Raw genomic sequence first — 19,443 nt, 5'->3', positions numbered from 1 at the left:
ATGTTTTTTACATTGATTGATAAAAAAGTAATTGACCAAATAGTTAAAGGGTTTTATTGCGTCATTGGTCCCCCACCTTTTCATAACGTTTCATTTTGGTCCCCAACTTTCTTTTCTTAAAATTAGGTTACAAAACTTTAATATTTGTTTTAATTAAGTATTCCTTATTAAAAATACCGTTAATTTTAATAAGGAATTGCCGTGTGACAAGATTTGACGCGGTCATGGTACCGATGTGGCAATATTGGTAAGTGTTGATATGACGTTTCCTGTTAAAATTAATATTATTTTTTATGATCGACCTTCATTGAAATAAAAACGAATTACAACTAAAAGAAAAAAAGAAGAAAAATCAGGGACCTAAATGAAAAATGGAAAAAAGATTGCGGACCAATGACCCAATTAATCCAATAGCTAAATTTTTATTATTAGCTGCATAAAATTAGAGACCCTAACTTCATAATTGACTTCTTTTCAACCTTTTAAAGCAAGGTTTATTTAACATTTCAAGCTGAAAAGATGAGCTTCATGCAAATAATTCCATAGCTAAAAGTTAGTGTGCATATAAGCATTTTCTTAATAACAAACTTAATGCATGATTAGTAAATTACGAAAATCCGTGCCGAGGTATCATTCTGAGACTAATATATATATATATATATATATATATATATATATATATATATAGGCCATGGCTATTATACTTTTATGGGTATAGACCTTTTTGAATTCATAAGTTTTTAACTGTTGCATGAAAGGATGTGCGGTTAGGATTATAGTGATTCCCGGTTAAGATGATAGTGGTCTCTTAGGGTTGAGTGGGTGGTTGGTTAAATAGTATGATCTAACGGGTGGAAATAATTAAAAGGGTAGATCTAACGGCCGAAAATTTATGAGTACAAAAATGTCTATACTCCTAAAAGTACAGTAGCCGAACTATATATATATATATATATATATATATATATATATATATATATATATAAAAGCATTTATTAGCATTTTTAAGTGTTAGATGTATTAAGAATAATACATGTATGTATCATGTTCTATGATTTGAAAGTAGTTTTGAGAATATATTCCAATTTGGAAAGGTTAGTAAAGACAATAATAGCAGCAAGGAATAAAGGCAATTTTCCCTTTTGTTGTCGAGCTTATTGAGCTAAGTTGGCAACAAAAGAGAGAGAGAGAGAGAGAGAGAGAGAGAGAGAGAGATAGATGGAGAGAAACTCTACTCCTCAAGTTGCCCACTATTTTGTGTACACAACAAAGGCTCTCTCTCTCCCTCTCTTTCTCTCTCTCTCACACACCATATACATAGTAAAAATCTCTCTTTTTTAGTACCTTGCCAAATACAATAAAAATGACAATAACATTCTGTGTTGTATCATATTCAATAAATCTACTTATTATTAGTTAATGCATGTTGAATCAATTCAAGATATATACCCGTCGATCCAATAAAAATATGAATCATTCTCTATATTTCGTTAAGCAAATTCTGTGTCATATCATATTCAATGAATCTACTCACTTTTAGGTAATGCATGGTGAACTGATTCAGTATACGTATCTGTCATTACTGGTTTCAAGCGGTTATACTGCCGATCCAATAAAAATATAAATTATTCTCTATATTATTTCATTAAGATTTACTTAGTCCCAAAGATTGCAGAGATAGCAATTCCAAGTGATCCTCACATTCCCAACCCAACCAAACACAGTAAAGATAATAAATAAATAATAAATAAACCATGACAGTAGAGTTCTATATAAGAAAATATGTGATATCACATTCAATAAATCTAAGTGAGAGTTTACAAATCTTAGAGACATGGATGGTTCCACTTAATATTCAACTTCAAAAATCGACCCAGATATTCCTTTTTCTCAACACCTCACCAGGAATTTCCTTCCCCTCAAAAAAGAACAACCTGGAAGTCCAGCAGACAAGTCAGGAATCAATTCCTTCAATCCCCTTTTCCCCTTTCCATCAAATCCTTTAAGAGACACTCATCTTGTGAAATAACCAAGAAGCCTTAAGATCGTAAAGTAAATTATAGCTCACAAAGCTCTCCCAGGAAGCCAAAGAGAGAAAGAAGGCGAAGAGCAGTTCATATTCTTTTCTTCCTCCTGAGTCTCTTCCGCGAACAACTGCTTTGCTTTGGAGTACGGCTTCCGGGTTCAGACGATGCATTGCGGCTTGTAGGAAGCAAAAACAGGCCAAAAGGAGATGGCAGAGGGAGCTTGTTGGTGGTGTCTTGGTGATGTTTTCAGTTGATACTTATGCCTTCATGGATAGCGACAATCTTCAAAAAGCACCTTGCGGAAGCACTTCTCGATAGCTATCGACTTAAGGGTTCAGCTTCATCTCAACAACCCAAGTTGCCCAACAAGCATACTTGCAGAATATATAGGAAGTTAAATTCCCTGAAAAGGTGAGAACTTCATTATTCCAGTATAGCTTATGTTCTCTTCAGTTTTATATCAGAATGATACTCACCATCTCTTCTTTCCGAAATGCTGCCGCTTTTCCAGGTCCTTCTTCACTGAACGATAGAACGGCCGAATCGACAAGGCGACAGAGAAACCAAGGGGATGAGCCACGACGACCTGCACCACGAGGACTACCAGCTGAAGGACACGAACCCGCTGCTCGGCGAGCGATGGCCCACGGCGGGAGGCGGAACCCGACAGGGCCTGGGAGGCGGTGGTTTCAGCGGGTGGCTGAGCAGCGACAAGCTGACGAGTACGTACGACCTCGTGGAGCAGATGCACTACCTCTACGTCCGCGTCGTGAAGGCGCGGGACCTCCCTCCCAATCCGCTCACGGGAAGCTGCGACCCTTACGTTGAAGTCAAGCTCGGCAACTACAAGGGCACCACAAGGCACTTCGACAAGCGGACTAATCCTGAATGGAACCAGGTTTTCGCGTTCTCCAAGGACCGGATCCAATCGTCGACGCTCGAGGTTTACGTGAAGGATAAGGAGATGGTGGGGAGAGATGACTACATGGGCAAGGTGGTGTTTGATTTGAATGAGGTGCCGACACGGGTCCCGCCTGACAGCCCATTGGCCCCGCAGTGGTACCGGCTGGAGGACAGGCGGGGTGAGGGGAAGGTGCGGGGGGAGGTCATGCTGGCAGTCTGGATCGGGACGCAGGCCGACGAGGCTTTTCCTGAGGCCTGGCACGCAGATGCAGCCTCTGTCCACCCGGAAGGGGTGGCCAATATCCGCTCCAAGGTATATGTCTCCCCTAAGCTTTGGTACCTCCGAGTTAACGTCATTGAGGCCCAGGACGTGCAGCCTAACGTCCGGGGCCGGACACCAGAAGTTTTCGTGAAGGCGCAAGTCGGAAACCAAGTGCTCAAGACGAAGAGCTGTGTGGCGGCCACCCTCAACCCACTGTGGAACGAGGATCTTATCTTTGTTGTGGCCGAGCCATTTGAGGAGCAACTTATTATTAGCGTCGAGGATAGGGTGAGCCCGAGGAAGGATGATCTGCTTGGCCGGGTAGCATTGCCATTAACCTTGTTCGAGAAGCGGCTTGACCACCGGCCGTTCGTCCACTCTCGCTGGTTTGACTTGGAGAAATTCGGGATCGGCGTGCTCGAAGGCGAGACACGAAGGGAGCTCCGGTTCGCAACCCGGGTCCACCTCCGTGTCTGCTTAGAAGGGGCCTACCACGTGATGGACGAGTCAACAATGTACATCAGCGACCAGCGGCCCACGGCCCGCCAGCTATGGAAGCCGCCGGTTGGAGTGCTGGAGGTGGGCATTTTGGGCGCGAAGGGGCTGCTGCCGATGAAGATGCGGGATGGAAGGGGGACCACCGATGCCTATTGCGTTGCAAAGTATGGGCAGAAGTGGATCCGGACCCGGACGATGGTCGGGTCCTTTAGCCCTAGCTGGAACGAGCAGTACACATGGGAGGTGTTCGACCCGTGTACGGTGATCACCATCGGGGTCTTCGACAACTGTCACCTGGGCAACGGGGGCGGCGGAGCTGTGAAAGATTCGAGAATTGGGAAAGTCAGAATCCGGCTCTCAACCCTAGAGACCGATAGAATCTACACACAGTCGTACCCTCTCATCGTGCTCCAGCCTTCGGGAGTAAAGAAGATGGGTGAGCTCCAGCTTGCGGTGCGGTTCACGTGCCTCTCTTTCACTAACATGATCTACCTCTACGGCCAGCCGCTCCTACCCAAGATGCACTACCTCCATCCCTTTACTGTAAACCAGCTCGACAACCTCCGCTATCAAGCCATGAGCATTGTTGCGGCCCGGCTTGGCAGGGCCGAGCCACCATTGAGAAAGGAGGTCGTTGAATACATGCTCGATGTGGAGTCACACATGTGGAGCATGCGAAGGAGCAAGGCCAACTTCTTCCGGATCATGTCACTGCTCTCCGGAACAATCGGCACGTTCAAGTGGTTCAGCGACGTTCAAAGATGGAAAAACCCGATAACGACCGTGTTGGTCCACGTGCTGCTTTTGATCCTCGTCTGCTATCCGGAGCTGATATTGCCCACCATATGCCTGTATATGTTCTTGATAGGGTTGTGGAATTACAGATTTAGACCAAGGCAGCCGCCGCATATGGATACAAAACTCTCGTGGGCGGAGGCAGTGCACCCGGATGAGCTGGACGAAGAGTTTGATACTTTTCCTACTTCGAGGCCGCAGGATGTAGTTTTTATGAGGTATGACAGGCTGCGGAGTGTGGCAGGGAGGATACAGACAGTGGTGGGTGACATAGCGACGCAGGGGGAGAGGGTGCAGTCGCTGCTGAGCTGGCGGGACCCGAGGGCAACATGTCTGTTCGTATTTTTCTGTCTCTGCGCGGCGGTGGTGCTCTACGTGACTCCCTTCAAAGTGGTGGCTCTGGTGGCAGGACTCTACATGCTCCGCCACCCTCGGTTCCGGAGTAAGCTGCCATCGGTGCCGAGTAACTTCTTCCGACGTCTGCCGTCGCGGGCCGACAGCATGTTGTGATTTGGTTTGTGGGATTTCTTTCTTGTTGTTGTTTTTAACTTGTCTTCCTCCTCTGTTGTACTATGATGGGTGCTTTCATGTTTGATCAATTCCAGATTGCCTGTAACCATCTTGCTTCTGTGATAATAAGAGCCTAGAATAATACACTTCGAGCTATCGGAAAAGAAGTTGATAAATATAACGATCTTCTCTCTCTTTTCTTTCTCAAACTCTGCTCAAGTAGTAAAATGATCTCATCAAATGATTTTCAAGCTTCTCTGTCTCAATGAATCCACTTCTCCCATTCTTCGGTTTCAACTTCTTTTCTTTCGCGAAACACATCATCAAATTTCTCAACGCCAACTCCCGAGATATCAAACTTAGTTGATGTTGCAATGGTATAAGCTTGATTCTCTGTCATATTGATAACCCGTTGATCTTGAAAGGGCCTGAATTGGCAGAAACAGTAAGAAACAACAACAGAAATTCAACGACACAGTATAATTTTTTTAAAAATAAGTTCTCTGCACCTTTGTTCAAAGTTTCATTATCCGGGACATTATCTGGGATAGTTTGTATACTGACTACAACATACCAATGTGACAAATTGGTAACAAAAGTAGGATTAAATGTATTTTTTTCGTAGATATCATGCACATCAAGACACTATCAGCATTCCATATCAGATAGGCACATAATTTATCCTTGATGGATCCGTCTTGCAGTAGTTCTTTTAGAAACCCAGTATCTCTCTAGTTATTATGAATGTTTCAATAGTGAACTGACTATAACAATCCACCCCACTAGCACTAATAACTCGTTGCGTCCAAACCATCAGTCCAAAATGCTTAAACCCAGTTGTTGTTATTAGGGATGTCAACGACCCGAACACAAGCGAGCTAGGGTAAATGAGCCGAACACGAGCTGGTTTGTTAAAATACTGAGCTGAAAAATTCAGTTCGTGTTCGGTTTGTTTATTAACGAGCTGACTCGCGAACAACAAGTAGATTGTTAGCCCTACTAACGGATGAAAAGTTGAAAGAAAATAAAAAAAAATTAAATCTTAATCTAATAATTGAAATTCACAAAATATAGGTTTCTTTACATTTGAGTTGGCCTAAAATCCAAATAGTAGAAATTTGTAATATATATAAAATTATGCTACTATACTATCGATAGTACATTTTCGGCCGTTGGATGAAAGGATGTGTGGCTAGGATGATAGTGGTCTCCTAGGGTTGAGTGGTTGGTTGGTTGAATAGTATAATCTAACAGGTGGAAATGATCAAAGGGTAGATCTAACTGCAGAAAACTCAATAGTACCAAGAGCTTTGTATTGTCGATAGTATAGTAGACGGACTCTCTCTCTCTCTCTCTCTCTCTCAGCTATATCGAGCGAAACACGAGTGAGCTGACGCAGCTCGTGTTTGGCTCATTAAAATTTCAAGCTAAAAAAATTCAGCTTGTGTTTGGCTCGTTTATTAAATAAGTGATCAATCTCGAGCTCATTTTGAACCGAACCCGAGCTAGATCGCCAGCCTAGTTATTACTAAAGCCTTTTGTCCTCATATTCTCGATCATTGCCTTTCACATCTGATGTAGGACTATTGGGGCATCACAGATTTTCCTAGACTAAACTGATGTCCTCACACTTTCGGCTAGTAAGCCGGCTCTGATACCAAAATATAACGACCCAATCCACCAGCACTAATAACTTGTTGGACCCAAACCACCACCCCAAAATGCTTAAACCCACTTAATGTTGCTAGAGTCCCTGATTCTTATATTTTCAAACATATTCCCTTTCACATCCAATGTGGGACTATTGAAGCGTCACATAGACAAAGCAAGGTTTCATATTACTCATGGATGGCTATTGACAACTTATCAGAATAGAAATGCTAGTCATCGCACAAAATCGTAACAAGCATTCATCACTAAAAAGAAATAAAAGAAATGGAACACTTTATCTAATTATACCTACTGAACCGTGACGTACTTACAAAACATTGTATCAGCAATAGACACTGCAACATTACTAGCCCATTTTGCGATCTACACATGTATGAACTGAATCAACATGCAAGTCATAACTCACATCAACCCGCACACTTTTAAGAACCAAAACTACAAAAATAAAATGTCGTTTCATCCGCACTACCCATGATCTTCATTTGATTGACAATTATAGTGCCAAAAGTTGATGATAGAATCAAATAATTGAAAAAAAAAAAAAAAAGGTTAAGTGGTTAACCAATAAGTGCAAGCAACCCTGAGGACCTGGCTACTTCTTATCTTAGAGCAATTTTTGGCAAAACTCTTTATCTTATAGCATTTAAGCTAACACTTCCCAAGTGCTTGATCTGATTCCTTGAGGCATTTTCCGTGCCGTTATGTGACAATGGCATTTAAATACGTGCTATGATCCAAATTTATTATCCAGGACAATATGTGTAGGTTAGAAAAAATTGCCTACATATCTCCACAAAGAATGAAATCACAAATTTGTCCCTTGAAACTTCTAAATAATCAATTATCCCACTAAATGTTGAAAACTAGAAACTTATCCCTTGCTGTCGGTCGACCCGTTAAAGTCTCTTCTTCAATATCTTTTTTAAATAATTTTTAATTTCTAACCTCTCCATGCTATCTGCCGTGTTATTTTACATGAACCGAAAATTTCCAAACCTTTAAAAAAATCGTAAAAAAAAGGGCTAAAATGCAGAAAATTCCTTATAAATATCCGTTTTGAAGCTTACCCATCTGTCTTTTAAAAGCCTCTATTTGCTTCTTAAAATTTAAAATTGTACCACTTAAGACGGCAGCGTTACTATTCCGTCACTATTTTATGCATAAATTATGTGGTTTTACTGAGATACTCATTATATCCTTAGAAATAATAGAAATACCCCAAATTAGGTAACTATAAAAAAAGAGGTCCTTTATTGTTTACCAATTAACTTTCCTTCTGGGTAGATTAGTACTTACCTAGTTGTTCAATACATATCATACATTTTAGCCTATAACTTCTTAGGGCTATAATTATGAAATAGTAGCAGTGTGAGGTTAAGTGCTACAACTTTTTAGGGCGAAGTGCAAAAGCAGATATTTATGGAGGGTTTTTCTACATTTTAGCCTTAAATATCATAATTTTTTGAAGGACGTAACAACTTTAATGGCGAAAATTTGGTGGTCAACTTCCGAGAACAAATCTAAAACTTCGCAAGGAGAGATACATATCATGCATTTCCCCCTACAATACATGCAAGTAAGGTTGATCTCCTTAGCATTCACGGTTCGTTAATTCTACGATTTTAGCATCCAAATCGCAAATAGGTACCAAAACCCTAGATTAAGCGGTTTGTGTGGACCTGAGCGTCGTCGGAATCGGAGCCGCGGCGTGTGGGAGAAGAAGCTCCCGAAGCTCTCCGGCGAGCGGCGGCGGAGGAGGAGCGTCGCGGATCGGGCTAGGGTTTTGGGATCGAAACCCTAGGGTTCCGAGCTCCACCATGGCTTTTTAGAGAGAGAGAGAGAGAGAGAGTAAGAGAGAGAGAGAGAGAGGCGGGGAAAAGGAAAATAAGAGGCGGTCTACGGGTGACGTGGTGGAACCGGTTCATTTAAATAGTCACTACTTAATTATTGCATGCACCTGGTGCATAGGGAAATCTCATGCACCACCCAACAAAATAACATTCTGGTCCTCGAACTTTGATTTGTTTTGTTTTCAGACTCAAAACTTTCTAAAGTTATTACAATCTAGCAGATAGTTCAATTTAGTTTACTGAACTTGAACGGTGACGTGTTACTGACAATGTTGTGGCGGTGTTACTGACCCGATACGAGTTTAAATCTGGACCGAATCCGACTCATTTATATCCCTACCATTAGGTCTAGACCTGAGCATAGGCCGCGCCGATTTCAAATTGGGTTATTTTTTGTGCAAGCGCTTTCGAATTTTTCAAACCAATTTAAAATCTGAGTCCGGTTCGATACGATCGGGTCGGATCGGGTAAATTAATTGTATAGCAAGTCCCGGCCCGGTCCAAATTTTATTGAGCCTTGAATTTTGAGGCCCAACCCGGTCCGGTAAACCGGGCCGGGTTGAACGGATCAAGCCCGATAAGTTGCATTAGAGCTAACGTAGTTTCTTTGTATTTTAAAAAGATTACGCATGTAATTAACAACTTGATAAAGTCTTAGAGGGTTTAATTGTAAAAAATCAAAAGTTCTTGTACCTTTTTGCAAAAGAAAAGTCAGGGAGTATTTATACTTCTCTCTCTCTCTCTCTCTCTCTCTCTCTCTTTCTTTTTTGCCCTTGAAAAAAAATTAAGTCAGATTTAGGGCCTAAATTCGAAAATCCCAGGCTCTAAATGTTTCTAAGTTGTTAAATTCCATTCCTCTTCTATAATACAAATTTCTTAATTTTCTTAGCCTATCCAATCCAATCATATCACGCGAACGAACAGACACAGAGATCAGCATCTTTACTTGGTTCGAGATTTCGCAGAATCCAACCCTATTAATTACACGCCTTCCTATATAAATGACATAGCTGATATTCTAGGATTAGCCATATTAAACATTCATTAAACAACATAAAAGTGATAGGTTAGAATGTCTATTTCACTCTTTCCATAAATAAATAGTTAATTTAGGATACTTTGGTCAGTGAAAAAAAAAATATATATATAATAAATATGAAGGACTATATGCATAGGAAATATTCAACAGGAAAATTAATTATTAAACCAATATTCAACATCAACTTTTTGTTTAATTAAAAAAATATATATATATAAATTTCAACAAAGTCAACAACCAATTGGAGCAAAATTTCTAGAATAACTCTTGTTGCTTGTTGCTTGGGGTTAGTTACATGGAATCTGGATAACTAACCTATTTTGTCAAAAGGTTCACACAAAAAAAAAAAATGTCAAACCAATGTTTAGAAATTCTTTATTTATATATATTTTTTTAATTAGGTCCTTATCAATTACATGTTTGCAAGAACACTCCATTAATGGCTTAATAAATAAACACATTTGAAGAACATAATTAAGCTCTAGTTAATTAACTACAGTATAAATTTGTTGGGAGCATCCTCATTAGCAAAGTAATTAATACTACATTAATTTAGTGTTTGGTTAGGGGATAGGGATAGGGATAGGCCCTTATCCCCCTTTATACCCAAACGCTAATTTTTTACCCGAGAATAGTAGTTTTCAGTTATCTATAATAACCGAGTATAATTATTCCCACCAACACCTCCATTTTCTATATAAAACTATCCAATATTTTTCTTATTCCATATTATCTATCCAAACGCTATTTTTCTTATCCCTGGGAACAATCCAATTTTCATCCAAACGCTATTTTTTTATTCCCATACTTGTACCTATTCCTATAATAGCTAGTTCTTGCTTATATCCGAACCAAACGGTACTCATGTTATTGTTACATATACACTCCAATTATTCGATCATCAATCGTCTAAAGTTAATATGTATCATTCTATTGAAAGTTCGATTAATTTGAATTAATTTCTGGTTATTTTCAATTCACAAAGTTGAAATCGATCGGTAGGTTTAGTTTGAAAATTTGATCTTATAACCCAAAAGAAACACTAACTAATCAAAGAACAATGAAACTTAATTAATTAGCTACATTTTTGTTTTCTTTTAAGTTGCTCTTAATTAAGCCACTACGCCCCCACTAAACCTACACAATTCTACCATATAATTAAGAAGTGATCAGAGGCTCGAATTAATCCCCTTTTTTGGACATGCATGCATGCACGTACGTGGTTCAAACACGTACGTGACCTCCCAAATCGCAAAGGGTAACAAATCAATTACTATACGTAATGCGCGATTGGTGTATTTATATGTTGTAAGTAAAACCTAGCTAGTTACAATGTGGTAGATGTTAAGTACTTCAAAATTATGAGGGCCCTGAAACATTGCCATTATGGGCTAGCTAGCTAACAATGTACTTGCTTGTCATGCAGATATCATCGACATGTACCGACCATTAATGCATCAATAATAATAGAAGTATCCGAAGCATTTTCGTATTTTTCGAATCTGATGATCTATAATAGAGGAGATCGATCATATCGGTACCGAGATCGATGCATCGATGATAATAAATTAAAGGTATCCAAAGCATTGTCGTACTTCAATCCAATGATCTATGTACAATAGAGGAGATCATATTATAATTAGTACCAACTATATTTCCTACCCTATGTATATTAGCTATTTAATGGCTATATATTAACTCTCAAATTTCCTACACAAATTAACAGCCCATTTTGCGCGATATAACTAATATCTCTATGCATAATATTGCACTAGACCTTTATTTTTCACCAACTAAGCATGTGCATATAAAGAGAGAAAAGATAAGAGTACTTCTGTAAGTAAACGAAGGCATTTACTTCTGCATTATTTTCGGTGAAGGGGTATCCGAATCAAACCGTCGGCACCGCACCTACCTACTAGAGTTGATTCTTAATATAAAAAGTATGAAAATGAAAAGCTAAGAAGAAAAGTAGAAAACTCTTCTTTTTTAGTTTCTTCATGCTTCTTTCAAGATCATAATTAATTAACTCTATGGTAATTTTCTTCGTCAACTTTTTCTTTCTTTTACAGTCAAAAAAGACTGCTAAAATAGAGAAGAGAGAGAGAGTGCTAGCATATATATATATATATATGACGAGTTTGGAGGAGTTTGGAGTTTAACGGTGTAGAAGAATCTAAATTTCTTCAAATTTTAATAGAAAATTTTTTAAACTATATAGATTAAGGTTAACATTCTTGATCTTGAATTTAAAAGTCCTATGCTCAAATTTTAAAGAGTATTCAATTCCCACCGTCCATTTTGACATAATTTATTCTAAGTAAACGATATCGAAAAAAACTAAAATTTTATTCCTAAGAACTTCATATACCCTAGATCATATTTAACGGTGTGGATCGTTGATTTGAACGCCCTAAGATCGAAAACAACACTATAGTACGGGAGCTCCCGTACTATAGATAGTATAGTAGTCTAATTCTATATATATATATATATATATATTCTACTTTGATGCATGATATATCCTATTTATGTATAGCTATATTTATGTACATTTCTCCAAAAGATATATTTCAATATGTGCGAAGTTAGAATACTATTAGTAGTATGTGAATTGTACATACTGTAAATATTTTAACCCTCGGATATTTGCCTAAGGTTTATGGAACCCGTATTGATCCGAGTGCTAAAAAATCTATAGTAAGCACTATTCATATATTACTGATAGTATTCTGGCTGGATTCTTTCAATAGACTAGCTAGAATTTTTCTAAATGACCAACCCTTTTGCATTCTCACATTGAAGAACATACTGATCTATGTTGTCATGACTCATGACATGCACCCTTCACTTCTGCATGCATGCATGTTTTTCTAGCTAGGGTTTCTAACCAAACGGTCCGTCCTGCCGCGGGCGGGCGATCCAGAGCGAGCTGAGGGCGCGGAGTCGGTGGAAGTACTCGGCGATCTCCAAGAAGCATCGCGCGGATTGTTGAGTGGTCAGGATTTGCTGAAGCCTGTGGAGGGTCTGTTGCCTAAGGTTATCTGCCTGTGAACACCCAAACACACATAGAGCATATTGTACATATAATTGGCACAAAATGAACATCACTAATCAAAACTGAGCACTTCTTTTAATTACCTGTAGAAAATAAGGAGTTAAACTTTAAATTTAATCTTTAAGATATTTGGCTACCAATTATGTATGATTACATCATTAGAGTACTTCAACTTTGATGTAACCGTGTACGTTAGTACTCTGCGGTTTGAAACATTACACCATAGTAGTACATGTATGATAGAAATTTGAAACCTTATTAACTTTAATTAGAGGTTAAGATGTCAAAATTTGCATTTAACACAATATAAAATAAATAAAAAACATGACTTCCTTGTAACTAAGTAAATGATTAGGATCAAATAAATTGCAGAAACTTTATCAAAAAAATAAATAAATAAATAAATTGCGGAAACTATATATATACCTAGCTATCTAAAAAAGCATTGTAATTATATACCTAGCTATCTAAAAAAGCATTGTAATTAGCATCTTACCTAACATTTTTTTTTCTGTTAATTAGTTAACCTACAACTACCTAATAATATTGAAAAAAAAAAAAACAAAAAGAATAAGAAGAAGGAGACTATTCTTATGTACCAACAGTAGTTAATTAATAATTTAAAACTTAAGGTCCCACCATGTATATATATCTATACTTAACCTGTTGACATTAATTGTATAATTTAACTTTATGTCCATTTCTCTTAAGTTGACTCAACAAAACAACTATTTGTGTCCTCTTGTAGATAATCAACCACTTCCTATCGTCAATGAACAAAAACCTATAAAAGTGTTATAAAAAAATGATTAGGGTTTCCTTACTTGTCTAACGAAGCCTTCGAGAGCGGTGAGCTTGTTGATCGCGACCGACATATGCCCCATGTAGTTGGCCATGTTCGACGGGCTGCTCAACACGTCGGAGTTGATGGTTTCGGAAAGCGAGTGGTGGAGAGCTTCGAGGCCTTGGTTGAGAGCTTCCTCGGATTCCTGCATCGATTGTTGAAGCCCGCAGATCCCCAGGAATTGTTGTTCGCTGAGCGGTTCGATGTGTCTTAGAACAATCTAAGGGATTAGGTACAATGATTGATATATAAGCCATCAATATTACTCACTCTAGTGCACTAATAGCAAAGTTTATGGAAACTTCATCTCACAAGATACAATTTGCAAATGTTTATATTACAAAGTAAGGACTTAAACAATAACATGCAAAAGCCAATTTTGATGAGTTTGTGTAAAGATAAAGTTAAGGACTTGCACTATAGGTTGAAAAGAAAAGGAACAAAGAGGAGATGGAGAGCCCAAGATGATGTTTGATTCTCTTTCCCAATTACATCTAGAATCCAACCACACCACTCCATAGAATATTGGAGTGCAATGCCACATCCCCTCCATTATTGGAAAACTATCTCCATCATATATCTGACCCCTCCACACCACCATTGCACCTACTCTAACCTCATCATACTTTATGACAAAGAGGATCCTTCCAAGGAAGGACCCCTCCCCCTAAAACTAAACATATATAACACTATTCCATCAACTAGGACCTTCCACCACAGGTTAGCTAATCCATCATATTTTCTATACCTAATACATGAAATAATTACTAGTGTCACTTTACAGTTTCAACAACTTCATCAGTGCATATATAGAACTATATATTAGGATCCACTACTGTTTTCGATTGATCGCGACCGTTGAAACTTGTATTCGACGATGATCGGTATGATGGCGGTGAAGACTTTCTAACAAGTTGGTTATAAGAACAACCTAGCTAGATCAAGCTGAGGTCACCATTGATAAACTTGGTAAATTTTTCTTTTTATCAAAAGGAACTCCTTAATTAGATCCACCATATGTACTACAACTTTTTTTAAAAAAAATTTGAAATTAAATTTTTTTTTTTTTGAGAGATAGGTAGCACGCTACCCGCTTCGTTTATTTCATTTAGAAATAAACTAAGCTAGAAATGTGAATCAAGAGACCTAACAGCAAGAAACCCAACTATAGACCTAACATCCGGATGGGTTGAGTTAGATCGAAGCCCATGAGCACTATGGTTGAGTCCTAAGTGCGATAAATGTGTTTTTTCTATCAGCACGTGATTTTGAAATAGTTGGTCACACTAGGGACAAATTAAGTTTAGGAGCACTGCGCATGCATGGGTGCAATAACTAACTTAAAACTTGAATGTAAGAATGGATTAGGGTTAGAAACCTTGATGAGCTCCGAGGGGCGGAAATCGCCGATCCAAAGGAAGCACCGCTCCGTGGGGGTCTTCCACATGCCGGAGAAGAGGTGGAAGACGTCGGACTTGGCCACGATACTCTTGAGGTTCATCAGCACTTCGTAGTGCGAGAGCGTGCTCTCGACGAACATCCGCAGCTGGTTCTCTGGTAGGTGCTCCTCTAGCGCCGCCCTGAGCTGACACATTATCTTGTGGTGCTCCTCAAGCCATCGTCCGTACTCGAGGTCGAACATTGCGGCATCTAATTACGAATAAGTGCCAACAAATCAACAAAAAAAAAAAAAAAAAAAAGAAGAGAAATTTACATGAACATCATTTAAAATCATCTATATATATATGATCATATGTAGTGCCTGAGCTGAGGCCCCCCATGCTGGTGGGGAGTCCTTGTTCGCCGAGGAGCCCTCCACTGGCGCCACCACCAAAGAGAACACCCTGATATTCCATTAGCAACAAGTATAAGCTTAGAGTGAAGTACAAATCAAATACTAGATCATTAAATATGTTCTATTTGTTTTGTTTCAATTAATCACAGCATCTGTACCTGAGCTCTTGATCTCTGAAGCTCTTGTTCTATCTGGCTTAGTCTGATCCTACTTGACTCTAGTTGTTGAATGTAGGCCTGTTGAATAAAAAGAACAGTAGTAACATAGAAAAAAAAGGAAGAAAAGAATTAAAAAGTACTTGAAATTAAACATATATTTGGTATGAGAAAGAGAGAGAAATGGGTCTATATATGTAGAACATGTTGATAAGCAGATTAATTAAATATGCTAACCTTTTTCCTAAGCCTACTTTTTCTTGCTGCTTCTCTATTCTGAGCTAACCTTCTCAATGTCTGTGGACATGCAGATGAGCAAGTGATCAATACACCAAGCATCGATCAAAGTGTTTTGTACATTATTATATACTATACACGTATTTACACACACACACACACACACACACACACACACATATTATATTTTTGGGGAAAGAGTGCAAGTAGTTACCTTGGGATCTGGTGTCTTGGGGCCTTCTTGGTCTGAATTAGAAACTGTGGCTTTCCCATTGTTTCCTTCTCTCTGAACATAAAAAATTAATCAAATTAGATGAATAAACACTATAACAGATTGGGTGCAATAACTGTTGAGTTATATGAAGCAATCGCTTTTCTTTAAAAACTTAAGCTAATAGATAATAGTTATTTTATATTCAACACTCACTCTCCCTTATATTCGGGCTCTAGATTTTTTAATAGGCCCAAGATNTTTCTTTAAAAACTTAAGCTAATAGATAATAGTTATTTTATATTCAACACTCACTCTCCCTTATATTCGGGCTCTAGATTTTTTAATAGGCCCAACGTGGACTTAATTAAATAGAAGGAACTTCTTCTTTTTTTTTTTGAGAAAAGGTAGCATGCTAACCCTTTATTCATTTAGGAGATAAACTTAGCCACAAAAGGAGGCATCAAGGCCTCACATCAAACGAACCAAAAAAAAAAAAAAAAAAAAAACCACTTAGTAGCCTCATAAGACTTGAACTCAAAACATCATTCTCTGATACCGTGAAAATAAAATTATGAAACAACTGTTTTTCTTCAATAACTTAAGCTAATAGAGAAGAGTGTTCATATTTTTATATTCAACAATAACTGCATGCTAGAGAGAGAGAGAGAGAGAGAGAGAGAGAGAGAGAGAACCTTCACTGTTGGCTTAGTTCCTTTTCCTGTCTCAGTTCTAGGTTTTCCTGGTTCCATGGATTGGTTTGAAGGTCCCTTTGAAGTACTACTAGTGTTTGGGATCAAAGAGATAGGACCCTACATATATTGAGGATCAAATTAATCATCAAGAAATTAAGAGGGTACTATTCAGTTAAAGAGTGATATATAAGTAGCTAGGTACGTACGTAGTTATTCCATACCTTTGAGTTAGATGGTTCTACGTGCATGGGCTGGGAAGGGAATATATTCAAAGTCTCTGCACACATGAATTAATCCTGCACACATTAACTCCTCTGAAGGTGGAATTTAGTATATCCAACAGGAAGAGTATGTGTGTTGATATATTACACACACAAGCACAAATAAAGCATATGGATATATATATCTAGAGCATTAATTTTCTTTTGGAGAGAGAGAGAGAGAGAGAGAGAGAGAGAGAGAGAGTATAAAGAGGTGGTTGATGAGTCAAAACAGTGCAAAAACTCTTTCATGCAGTTTTTGGTGGGAAAGAAAATTGAATAGATGAGGAAAAAGGTTGGAAAAGAGAAAAGAGACATATTTTGTACCTTGTTTTAGGACAAGATCTTGGAATGAAATCATGTATGAACAGTTTGTTACTTGTCACACTCACACACAACAAAAGGAAAAATAAGAGAGATATATATGTCAATTAAAAAGAAAATAAGAAGAAAAAAAGTTGGTTCCCTTGAGGGAAAAGCCACTAGGGCCAAAGAAGAAAAAAGGAGTTGATGGATGAGAAATAAAATCACTAAGAAAAACTTCTACAAATTTCAAAGTTACATATATATATATATATATTTCTTATTAGTCAAATTACAATATAATTTTGCCATGATCTTATTGAGACTTTTTTAAGTTAAGATTCTTTTAGGAGGAACATCTATAGCACTATGATAACCCCTAACCCCACCTCCTGATCAGCTTCTTCTACCTACTAATTATTTGATTCTTCTTATGCATCTAAAATTGAAGAAAAATAGCCAAAAATTTGCAAGAAATAGTAAAGAAACTTACGCCGATGTTCTTGAGATCCTGATTGTTCCTGTCCATCTAGATATAGAAAGAGGGCCTGATCCAGCTCTGCGAAATCGTAACCCCCTGAATCCTTTCTCCTGATTTTATAAAATAAACATATAATATGCTATTAATGTTAATGGCATAATATATACAGAAGATGCCTTAATTTAATTATGAAAAACTTATACTAATACTGGTTTCTTGTCCACCCTTATCTCTATCACTATTTTAATTTTTTTTTCTTCACACATGGAATTAATTAATTTTTTTTGTTCTTAATTGTGCCTCTTGAATAATCAAGCAAAATTGAAGGAGACAGAAGAGATGAACACAAAACAATAAGAGGAGAAAAATTAAGTTCAAATCAATATTCCTTAATCAATACTCATTCATGTCGATCGAAAGAAACTCGAAGATCTTAATCCATGCATGAAAATTAATCTACAACATGAGTTTTGCTTAATTCTCTTTATGATCACCATCTCTTTGAACCACCCATTGCACATGATATCATGCACATCACCTCACTCCGAATCAAAACCGCTTCGCAGATCAACTCATATGAAAAACCCCAAATCCAAATTCTCTTTAATAAGATAAAAGCCAAAAAAGGTTGCAAAAACAAAAGGGGAAAAAAGAAAAAAACAGAAAACAAAAGTAAATATTCTTGGCTATGCATGGATTAATTTGTATCTCTCTCTATTACATGATGTTGCCATGAATATTATTGGAAGAAGAGGGATGGATCATCCCCAAGAGTGTTTGGTGTTCTTGTTGTTGTTGTTGTTGTTGTTGTTGTTGTTGCACTTGTCCCTGCTTTGACTTCCCTCTTCTATCCCCCATGCAATAATAAGTGCTTCCTCCAAAAGCACTTCCTCTCTCAGCTCCTTCACAAGAACTCAAAAGCAACCTATTAATGGCAAAACCAATTTCTGTTGCTTCCCATGAGAGGGTATCTCTCTCTCTCTCTCTCTCTCTCTCTCTCTCTCTCTTCTCCCTAACAAATTAAGCTTTAAGAGAAAAGAGCCTTCTTTTCCTTATGGTAGTAGAATAATATCTTAATTAAATCTATTTATTCCCCCCTCTTCCTCTTGACCAAAAGCTAAGGAGACTTTTGAGAAGAGAGGAATACTTATTCAAATATATGAAATATATATATATATATATATATATATATATATATATATATATGAAATAGGGATTCTCAACATACAGGTTAATTTTGTATGAAATCTAGGGATGGATCTCGGACCAGGCTTCATTCCTCAAACTTTGCTTTCTATACAATGATAAAGCAAGTTATTTTTTTGTGGAAAAAGAAAAGAGAAAAAAAGCAGGTGATAACTCTTATAGGTAAAATATTGTAAGCTATTTCTGCTTTGTGCGCATTATCCATTTAACGTTAATAGTTTCTCTGGCTAAAGAGCAGTCCTTTCTCTTTTCCAATATGTTCTTCCTTCAATAATGTTTTAAAGATCTAAAACTAGGCTATGGTTTTATCTTTTCATTGGATAGAAAATCTTCAGAAGTTTCTTATAGCTTATTATGTGGATTTTAGCTGTTTATTATTAGTAGTACAGTTACTAATATATCTTGTATGTGCACATCTTTACATTGGCGAAAAAATCAGTAACATTTTGGGACTTCTAATTTACGTGAATGAAAGCAATATTGCCTAGTTAATATTGTAGTGTTGCACTGTTGAAGGTTTTCGACATTTATTTNATATATATATATATATATATATATATATATATATATGCCTATATTTTAACTTAACAAAAGAAATTTTATATACATATTAATTTGTTCGCGTATGTATGTATATATGTAC

At 37.6% G+C, this 19,443-nt stretch overlaps 3 protein-coding genes across 5 annotated transcripts; 1 reads left to right on the top strand and 2 right to left on the bottom strand.

Moving 5' to 3' along the window:
* LOC109724827 (FT-interacting protein 1) lies at nucleotides 2,565-5,027 on the top strand. The gene has a single exon (XM_020253752.1). It carries the CDS (start codon nucleotides 2,599-2,601, stop codon nucleotides 4,993-4,995), a length of 2,397 nt encoding a protein of 798 aa, XP_020109341.1. The 5' UTR covers nucleotides 2,565-2,598; the 3' UTR covers nucleotides 4,996-5,027.
* On the bottom strand, nucleotides 5,143-8,549 carry LOC109724828 (60S ribosomal protein L6-like). Its single transcript, XM_020253753.1, has 2 exons — nucleotides 8,346-8,549; nucleotides 5,143-5,423 (listed from the first exon to the last, which is right to left on the bottom strand). Exons 1-2 carry the CDS (start codon nucleotides 8,483-8,485, stop codon nucleotides 5,258-5,260), a joined length of 306 nt encoding a protein of 101 aa, XP_020109342.1. The 5' UTR covers nucleotides 8,486-8,549; the 3' UTR covers nucleotides 5,143-5,257.
* Nucleotides 12,320-18,717, bottom strand: LOC109724642 (transcription factor HBP-1b(c38)-like). 3 transcript variants are annotated; one of them, XM_020253522.1, is made up of 11 exons: nucleotides 18,316-18,712; nucleotides 17,607-17,704; nucleotides 16,772-16,827; nucleotides 16,551-16,667; nucleotides 15,859-15,930; nucleotides 15,645-15,704; nucleotides 15,411-15,488; nucleotides 15,220-15,301; nucleotides 14,836-15,107; nucleotides 13,438-13,677; nucleotides 12,320-12,603 (listed from the first exon to the last, which is right to left on the bottom strand). In XM_020253522.1, the coding sequence occupies exons 1-11, from the start codon at nucleotides 18,450-18,452 to the stop codon at nucleotides 12,442-12,444; spliced, it is 1,374 nt and encodes a 457-aa protein (XP_020109111.1). In that variant the 5' UTR covers nucleotides 18,453-18,712; the 3' UTR covers nucleotides 12,320-12,441. The 3 variants fall into 3 exon arrangements, with proteins under 3 accessions (XP_020109111.1, XP_020109112.1, XP_020109113.1); XM_020253523.1 differs by having other exon boundaries at nucleotides 17,607-17,690; XM_020253524.1 differs by having other exon boundaries at nucleotides 12,483-12,603; nucleotides 13,438-13,648; nucleotides 18,316-18,717.

The sequence above is a fragment of the Ananas comosus genome, linkage group 19 (assembly GCF_001540865.1).
Source record: "Ananas comosus cultivar F153 linkage group 19, ASM154086v1, whole genome shotgun sequence".
Classification (NCBI taxonomy): Eukaryota; Viridiplantae; Streptophyta; class Magnoliopsida; order Poales; family Bromeliaceae; genus Ananas; species Ananas comosus.
Note: the sequence above shows the minus strand (reverse complement) of the source record. Positions and strands in the feature narration are given on the sequence as shown.